The sequence below is a fragment of the Colobus angolensis genome, unplaced genomic scaffold, assembly GCF_000951035.1.
Source record: "Colobus angolensis palliatus isolate OR3802 unplaced genomic scaffold, Cang.pa_1.0 Scaffold1, whole genome shotgun sequence".
NCBI lineage: Eukaryota > Metazoa > Chordata > Mammalia > Primates > Cercopithecidae > Colobus > Colobus angolensis.
This window is the reverse complement of record NW_012110918.1, coordinates 12772664-12782365: the sequence shown is the minus strand read 5'-3', so window position 1 is coordinate 12782365 and position 9702 is coordinate 12772664. Positions and strand designations below refer to the sequence as shown.

General features: G+C 42.6%; 1 protein-coding gene across 5 annotated transcripts in view; it reads right to left on the bottom strand.

Moving 5' to 3' along the window:
* MFSD11 (major facilitator superfamily domain containing 11) overlaps nt 1-9702 on the bottom strand; it is a 54725-nt gene that overhangs the window by 43300 nt on the left and 1723 nt on the right. Inside the window, exons 1-8 of one of the 5 annotated variants that reach the window (XM_011951923.1) lie at nt 9133-9617; nt 8850-9016; nt 8282-8337; nt 6534-6641; nt 5546-5625; nt 5321-5417; nt 3833-3891; nt 2820-2964 (exon numbers count right to left, since the gene is read on the bottom strand). In XM_011951923.1, coding sequence (XP_011807313.1) covers nt 2820-2964; nt 3833-3891; nt 5321-5417; nt 5546-5625; nt 6534-6641; nt 8282-8337; nt 8850-8945 — 641 coding nt within the window. In that variant the 5' untranslated portion in view covers nt 8946-9016; nt 9133-9617. Of the gene's footprint in view, nt 1-2819; nt 2965-3832; nt 3892-5320; nt 5418-5545; nt 5626-6533; nt 6642-8281; nt 8338-8849; nt 9619-9702 lie in introns of those variants that run through there. The other 4 variants (XM_011952001.1, XM_011951848.1, XM_011952123.1 and 1 more) reach the window with 4 other exon arrangements.

Below are 9702 nucleotides of genomic sequence, written 5' to 3'. Positions count from 1 at the left end.
TGGAGTGCAGTGGCCGGATCCCAGCTCACTGCAAGCTCTGCCTCCCGGGTTTACGCCATTCTCCTGCCTCAGCCTCCCGGGTAGCTGAGACTACAGGCGCCCGCCACCTCATCCTGCTAGTTTTTTGTATGTTTTTTAGTAGAGACGGGGTGAAATGTATTTCTTAAATAATAAGACTTGAAAGTTGAAATTAGCCAGGCTTGGTGGCACACGCCTGTAATCCCAGTTACTGAGGAAGCTGAGGCAGAAGAATCTCTTGAACCTGGGAGGCAGAGGTTGCAGTGAGCCGAGATCCCGCCACTGCACTCCAGCCTGGGTGACAGAGCAAGACTTTGTCTCAAAAACCAAAGGCTGAAATTACTCCTTGATCCAGGGGCTGCAGAAAAAATGTTGTCAGAAGGCATGAAAACAACATTCATCTCCTTGTACACCTCCAACAAAGCACTTGGCTGATCAGGTACATCGTCAATAAGCAGTAATATTTTGAGAGGAATCTTTTCTTCTGAGCAGTAGGTCTCAACAGTGGGCTTAAAATAGTCAATAAGCCATGCCGTAAACAAATGTGCTATCATCCAGGCTTTGTCATTCCATTTCTAGGGCCCAGGCAGATTTAGCATGATTCTTGAGGGCCATAGGGTTTCTGGAATGGTAAATGAGCACTGGCTTCCACTTCAAGTCATTAGCTGTGTTAGCCAATAACAAGAGTCGGCCTGTTCTTTGAAGGTTTAAAGCCAGGCATTAACTTCTCTCTAGCTATAAAATTCCTAGATGGCATCTTCTAATGTAAGACTGTTTAGTCTACATCGAAAACCTGTTGTTCAGTGCAGCTACCTTTGTCAATTACGATAATCAGATCTTCTGGATAACTTGCTGCAGCTTCTCCATCAGCACTTGCTGTTTCCCCTTGCACTTTGATATCATGGAGATGTTTTCTTTCCTTGATCCTCACGAACCAACCTCTGCTAGCTTCACATTTTTCCTCTAAAGATTCCTCACGTCTCTCAGCCTTCACAGAATTGAAGAGAGGGCCTTGCTCTGGATTAGGCTTCAGAGAATGTTGTGGCTGGTTTGATCTTCTATCCAGACCACTAAAACTTTCTCCGTATCAGCAACAAGGCTGTTTCACTTTCTTATCATTTGTGCGTTCCCTGGAGTAGCTCTTTTGAGTCCCTTCAAAAACTTTTCCTTTGCATTCACAACTTGGCTGTTTGGTACAAGAGGCATAGCTTTCAGCCTATCTCAGCTTTCTACATGTCCTCCTTGCTAAGCTTAGTCATTTCTCGATTAGTCATTAGCCGGGCGTGGTGGTACATGCCTATAATCCCAGCTACTTGGGAGGCTGAGGAAGGAGAATTGTGTGAACCCGGGTGGCAGAGGTTGCAGTGAGCTGAGATCATGCCACTGCACTCCAGCCTGGGTGACAGAGCGAGACTCCGTCTCAAAAAAAATAAATAAGTAAATAAAGTGAGAGACATGCACCTCTTCCTTTCACTTTAACACATAGAGGCTATTGTAGGGTCATTAACTGGCCTAATTTCAATATTGCTGTGTCTCAGGAGAAGAGGGAGGAAGATGGGGGAATGCCTGCAGTGGAACAGTCGGAACACACACAACACTGATCAATTAAGTTCACCACCTTATATGGATCTGGATTGTGGTGCCCCAAAACAATTGCAATAGTAACATCAAAGATTACTGATCACATCTTGTAACAGATGTTATAAGATTGTAACAGATGTCATAACGATGAAATGTTTGAAGTATTGTGAGAATTACCAAAATGTGACAGAGAGACACAAAGTGACCGCACGCTGTTGGAAAAGTGGCACGGATAGAAAGACTTGCTTGATGCGGGGTTGCCACAAGCCTTCAATTTGTAAAAAAACCCAGTGTTTGTGAAGCACAGTAAACAGCAAGAAGGCAGGGCATGGCAACATATCCAGACCAAAGCACTGCCTTGCTTCTGCTTTACACAAACTTACTGCAAATCTGGAGCATCTAATGCTCCTATGACTGGACAATTTTAGGCCCTTTCTGGATTACAAAGTCAGCATGGGATGCTCAATGCAAAAGTTTTAACAACGGATAAAATGCTGTAAGGCAATCTTCACAATTTATCAATTCACAAAGCAAAACAAGGGTGGCAGAGATTAATTTCTCATCTCTCCTTCCTCAAATCTAAATGATACTGCAGATCACTAGCCTGTCATGCTTAAATAGTGTCACCTGCAACTGAAATGTGCTTCGGTAATTTACAATTTTTACAAAACACAGGGCTGTACATTCATTCCCCCATTTGGACTACTCTAGGGAAAACCACCTATGTCAGTTAGTGCAAGAGCCGGACACTATAAGAGCCTAGTGATAACCAAGGTTCATCTGTGACAACTATCACTGGCCCTGCCACTCACTCATACCACAAGAACAGGAAAACTCTAAAGCTGGATCACAGAAACAGTAACCAAGGTCAACACTGCCTTCTATTTCCTTGCCCATGAAAACATACTGATTGAGTGAGAAAGCTGAGGCCTGGAGACATGATGGGAATTGCTACCACTGTCCAGGGTCACATAAACATCAGTGGCAAGGCCAGAAATAGACTCAAAATTCCCTGTGCACCTTTTCACCACTTCCCTTCCTCTGGTGACCTTTTTTTCCTTCCTCCCTCGCAGCTCCTCCTTTATTTTCTTCCTTTTCTTGCCTGCAGTAACCTACAGAGAGTACTGGATATCAGTTAGGGCTAAACAGGTGGGTAATCTCTAGACTAGATCTACTCAAAATCTATTTTAAAATAAAATGGAATGTTCCCAACATCTTACTCGTTGACTTCCATGTCCTGGTCATCAGAAGACTCATCTTCTCCTAGGATATTTTCAGAGTCTGGTTTCCGAATGAGAAAGAACAGAACTGTCCCCACAAGGCTAATCACCGTCAGCGCAATAAACACTGTTCTTCGGTCACTCTCTAAGGAGAAAAAAGAAGAAACTAGATAGTATCGACCAAACAATTCCAGAATTAGTATCATGGTATAAGGGTGGCTTATAACTGTCAACACACTTCCTCGATACATTTTTACTTTAATGCATCAGTAAAAACTTAGCAAAAGGAGATAAATAGGATACCTTCACCTTTGTCTTTCAGTTAGAGAAATACAAATAAGCAAAGAAAAATAGCACAAGAGCTTAATTGCCTTCTTTTAATCACAGAAGGGTCCAGAGAAAACAACTGAGCATTCAGAAGTCTTCTGAGAACCATCTACTCGTGCGCGGTATTCTTGTAAGCTTGTGCACAGCATAACCTCCCCTTAGACCCTGAGATGCCACTTAAAGCATAGTCATAAACTATAATCCTAGTTTAATAATAGAAACCAAGCTGGGAGCGGTGGCTCAGGCCTGTAATACCAGCACTTTGGGAGGGTGAGGAGGGCGGACCACCTGAGGTCAGGAGTTTGAGACCAGCCTGACCAACATGGAAAAACCGTCTCTACTAAAAATACAAAATTAGCTGGGAGTGGTGGTGCAGGCCTGTAATCCTAGCCACTCGGGAAGCTGAGGCAGGAGAATTGCTTGAACCCAGGAGGCGGAGGTTGCGGTGAGCCAAGATAGTGCCATTGCACTCCAGCCTGGGTAACAAGAGTGAAACTCTCTCTTAAAAATAATAATAATAAATAATATAAACCAAGGAAAAGGCTTACTAAAAGCTAAAATCTGCGAGAACTTGAGGTGTCAGGGTTCAGGAGAACAATGCTTGAATAAAGCAATAATGGGTATTTCTGTATAACTCTTATTATGCTTTGAACATATCTGAATAAAGCAACGTGGATAAAACAAACCTGATATCTGAGTTTTCCCTTGCCAGGCAAAATATATGTAGAGATTTCCAAAGAACAAGCTGGGGGAAGAAAAGGGAGGATAGGATATTGGGAAATTATTTTAATATTTATGGTTTTTTAAAAATAATTATTCCCATTATTTGTTGTAAGAGAGGGAGAGAGAAGGACATCATTTTTAAAGTATCTACCTGTCCTGGATCATTTAAAAGTATCAACTTCATCTGGACTCTGATAAACTTAATTGCCCCAGATGGAATTCAGACTCCTTTCATGTGACAGTAACCTGATTCACAGGCACCCTTCAAAGAAGAATTGACTCACTTTGAAACATATGATTTATTGCAACTCTGGCAATGACTCCCTGGAAATAAGCTTAAGCTAAATTTTAAAGAATCTGTTTCCAAAAATCCATGATTTAGTTATCTGCATCTAATCAGATACTTTCTTTAGCATACTTTCCTGAAGAAAGAATCATTCACTTACACACTAGTTTCTTAATATACAACCCTTTAAAATGTAACATTTGCATTTGTTAAGCCTTGTCAAGGCCAAAATTTTAGGCACGGTTCATGAGGGTAATTCCTCAGGAGAGATTCCAGAAATCCAATAGTCAAGAGCAGAATAGCCATTTTGCTTTCTTCTTAAGAAAACATTAAGGCCAGGCATGGTGGTTCACGCCTGTAATCCCAACACTTTGGGAGCCCGAGGCAGGCGGATTACGAGGTCAGGAGTTCGAGACCAGCCTGGCCAACATAGTGAAACCCCGTCTCTACTAAAAATACAAAAAAAAAAATTAGCCAGGTGTGGTGGCGGGCACCTATAATCCCAGCTACTCAGGAGGCTAAGGCAGGAGAATTGCTTGAGCCTGGGAGGCAGAGGTTGCAGTGAGCCGAGATCACGCCATTGCACTCCAGCCCAGGTGACAGTGTGAGACACCGTCTCACAAAAAAAAAAAAAAAAAAACGGGGGGCCGGGCGCGGTGGCTGAAGCCTGTAATCCCAGCACTTTGGGAGGCCGAGACAGGCAGATCACGAGGTCAGGAGATCGAGACCATCCTGGCTAACACGGTGAAACCCCATCTCTATTAAAAAATACAAAAAACTAGCCGGGCGAGGTGGCGGGCGCCTGTAGTCTCAGCTACTCGGGAGGCTGAGGCAGGAGAATGGCGTAAACCCGGGAGGCAGAGCTTGCAGTGAGCTGAGATCTGGCCACTGCACTCCAGCCTGGGCAACAGAGCGAGACTCTGTCCCGAAAAAAAATTTTAGTATGCTATATCCAGTATTGGTATAAATAATCCTGAGTAGCTAGTGAGCCAGCATACCCAGCCATCATTACAAGCAATTCTGCAAAATTGGAATCATGTCACATTTAGCTAGAACTTAAGTCACATAACATGGAAGATCCAAATTGTCAAACAAAGACCTAAAAAATGGTATGACCAAAAAAAAAAGAAAGAAAGTAAAGACTGAACCTCAAAAGGGGAATTACCTAGACTGCAGAAGTGCCCAGAAAATTCCACTGTTTCTCCCAATGGTGTGCTCATCCGAATTTATTGTCAGGCAGTTTCCTTGTGCTGTCCAAAGCACTAAAATTCAACCCAAAAGTTTATCAAGAGAAAGAAATTCACTTAGAGTTACATACTAAATACATAAATAATACCCTTAGATAGGCCCCAGAAAAGAAAGCAGCTAAGTTAAAAATCAAAATGCTTACCAGCAGCAGCAATTCCAATGAAAACAGAAGCTGTGTAGAAGGACCATGGGAAAGGCTGGATAAAAACGGCAATGTACATGCTAAAATATAACAGGTCAAGGTATTATAGTCAAACGATACCTGAAATAGAGTGCCAATTATGCCTTCTAGGAATCAGTTCTGACATTCTCTTCTTTTAAAACTCAACCTGTAAAGGATCGCTCCAGTCTTGAAAAACGGGACACAATCAAGCTTCTCATTTCTTATTTAATTAATTTTTTTGAGACAGGGTCTCACTCTGTTGCCTAGGCTGGAGTGCAGGGGCACCATCACAGCTCACTGTAACCTCCACCTCCTGGGCTCAAGTCATCCTCCCACCTCAGCCTCAAAAGTAGCTGGGACTACAGGCATGTGCCACCACACCCGGCTAATTTTTTTTATTTTGGTAGAGACAAGGTTTCACCATGTTGCCCAGGCTGGTCTCGAACTCCTGGACTCAAGTGATCCCTGGCTCAGGCAATACCTTGGCCTCCCAAAGTGTTGGGATTTACAGGTGGGAGCCACTGTGCCTGGCCCATAATTTATTATTTCAAATTTGTAAAATCAGACATTTTACAGGTTTGCAGTGTTCTTTGCCAAGAGCTTAGCACATCATGGAACTATAGTGCTAGAGTTCAGAGAAACATTTAGTTATTTCATTTGAATCCCCACTTATTTTCAGTCAACTAACAGCAAATAAGATTATTGCATAGACTGTTCTTTTCAAACCCTCATAGAAAGAGACTTTTGGATACTACTTTTATTAACAGTGAAACAAAAGCAGATATAGACACATCCTATCACATTAGAATATGATATCCCTCAGCAACAAGTACTGAGCCAAAATTCCTAAAACACCACCTATATTTTATTCAGTCCAAGTCTATAAATTACTGTGAAAAGTTTACTATCTACTTGAAAGATCCTGAAAAGTGTTCTAATTAAATAAGTGCAAGATTACACTACTTACCTGTAAAATAAACCACTGGCAAACATAGAGAGTTGAGGTCCTACAATGGCAACCACTGACGGTGTAATCAAATTTGAAGCAGAGAACACTCCGTAGATAATAGCCATGCTGCACACATAATACACAAATGGAAAAAAAAAAAAAAAGAACAAAGCCCTTGTACACTGTGTCACTTTTTAAAATCCATCTGAGTTTACAGATTTTACAATAAACACTCATATTCTTTAGTCAGAATTTATGATAGTCATATCATTAAATTCAATAACATATAAAAGTTTTCGTTTGTACAAAATATTGAACCCCACCAACTGTGCCTTGGGATCACTTTGCCTACAACAATACATTTTTTACATACTGGTAAGTCATAGTAACAGGAACTGTGCCAAGTACCTTATACATATTTTCTCTTTTAATCCTAGCAGCACTACAAAGAAGATATTGTTATTATCCTCATGTTAAAGAACAGAAAAAGGAAATACAGTGGGGTTAAGTAATTTGCCAAAAGTCCAGCTGGGTGGCTGGTGAATGTCCAGCCAGGATTGCATGATTCCAGATGCCCTAGTCCACCAATCTGCCCTACAAACTTAGCCTAGAACTCCTGGCAGCTTCATGACATTTCTCTGCTATAAATAACAGCGCAGAGTTACAACTTGCTTGAGCCAGAATTTATTTAACTCAACCGAATAGTCTCACTTGAACATTACTCAGTTACTATTGACCCAGCCTTAGTACATACGCATTGTATGATGTGTGACTAAAACCATTTCAAAGGCCCTGAATTCATTTACTAGACACTATTCATAAATCCAAAATAAATTATTCTTTGGCTTTTATGAATCTCTCAAATATCAAATGTGTTTTTGCATTTGTTCTTTAGAACACACATGAAGACAAAGAAGTACAAAAAGCTGTGCTACTAATCACTTAGAAAAACGAACAGTAACGTCCCTTCATTCTCAAATATGACATACAAGGCTTAGGATAGGGATAAAGAATCAAGTAGAAGTTATGGATTTGTGGGGGGTCGAGGGGGGTGCCATGATCCAATCTCTAACTCTAGAGAAATTAGGAACCTGTTTCTATAGCTCAATGTAGCCATTCCATGGCACATATTTCAAAACATGTTGTACACAAGTAACATGCAATTTTCACTTGTCAATTAAAAAATCTAATTTTAAAAAAGAAAAACCTGTTTGTGCATATATATCGGTACATATTACATTCCCAGCTCCAATCACAAGGTTCTAGTGACTTATGAAGATCTTTTCCTTTTATCCATCTGTAAAATTGGGACTAAACACCTTAACGAAAATCTAAAAGCTCCTGACATACGTATATTAATCGTTATCAAATTACAAAACCAGAAGAACCAAATGGTCAAGAATCACAACATCTTCTGTTGAGGACTGGGAATTCTAATCATGACAATACTAGAGTGCTTATTCAATGCCACGCACTGTGCCCAGACACGCATTGTCTGAGCTAGGAAATTGGGCTCGTGGAAACACTTGCCTAAGATAACAGTGCAATAAATACCTTGTGAAGTCAAGATTTCAAACCTAGTGTCTAATCCCACAGGAAACCTAAACTCATCAGCTTTATTCTGTTACGTTCTCTCAGTCTAGGTACGGAGAAGAGAAAATGCAATCACTACTAATTCAATCGCAATATTCTATCGCTGGTGATTCTGATCAGATTAAAGCAACTACTGTTAAATATAAAACAAAATCAATCATACGGTACAATACCTGGTATATCCACTGCCGTGAAAATCTGTGCTATTTAAACTCCTGATGACAGTTTGCTGTGTGGAAGATAAAACTAATCAACGAAAACGTTTTCCAGTCTCCCGCCCCCACTTCGGAAGTGTGACTCCAAGTACTCAGCAAGAGAATAAAGTAAAAGTGCATCATGTACCTAACACTGAAGTCCATTATGAGAAAAGAAAAAGGACAACATAACTGGAGAAGGCAAACCAATGACAGGGACGGGGGAGGAAAACCAGCTGTAACTACGCCTTGGGTTTCCTTCCTTAACCATCCAAGTACTAAGGAAGAGCTTAACACAGACAAGAAATAAAATAAGTTAACATCCAAACCCCTAATCAAATCAGATAAACGGTAATGCTTAACTCCCCCATATAAGAGAATGTCTGACACAAGAAATCAAACCTAATCATAACAAATGAGGAAGCCTGGGTGGGAAAAATAAAAGATGCAATTAAAGCGCGCTATTAGATATAATTAACGTTTATTATCATTTCTGTAATGCATTATGATGGGCACTTCAAAGGAGGGAGGACAGATTCCAACTCACCGCCACATTTCCACAAGTTTGAAAGGCAGTGAACATAAACATAAAGGCAACTCCTAAAATAATGATGTTGAAAAGCTTTTTAGATTCCGGGGACATTTTGGCTCAGCTCTGCCGGAGGCAGCAGCCCAGGGCAGTCAGCTCTCCTCGGGGCGAAGCCACTGACAATCCTGGAGAAAGAAATGAGATGGTCAGTGGAGAAGGCAGATGCAGGAGCCAGGCAGCCAAGCTGTCAACTTCCAGTTCCTGGATCAGAATCCCAGGTTTAGGGCGCAGTTCTCCCCACCGGCAGTTAGAATATTCCTAAGAATCGATCCGAGTATGGAAGAGCACAACCCCCGGAGAAGCTCCAAGAACGTGGCCGCTCCAGGTTGAGGGGCCCACGAAGGGGATTAAAGGGCCAAGGGCGAGCCCCAGCAGCCGGCGCAGCCCCGCCCTCCCGGCCTCACTCACTGCGGTCAGGCGACCGGGTCACCTGACCGCAGCAGCGGCGCCGTCCGCTCGGCCCGCTGGGAAACGTAGTCCCGGATGGCCTGGCACAAGCAGGCGCTCCGCGAGGACTCCCCACCGCCAGGACGCAGAGCCGACTGAGCTCGCGGGCTCTGGCGAAAGGGGACTGGGAAGCAGACCCCGGCGAAGAGTAGTCAGAAGCTGTTGGACGGAGCCGAGAGACGACGTAGCGGAGTCTGAAGGGGCCGGGGTCACAGGGAGAGGCATATGAGGGCAGAAGCAGCCTTCTGACAGACGGGGCTGAGAGCTGAGCAAAAAAGGGGCGTGAACTTTGAGTACTGGCATGAAAAGAAGGTGGAGCCCAGATGGGGAGCACCTCCTCTTCCTCCTGCCCGAGCGCGGTCGT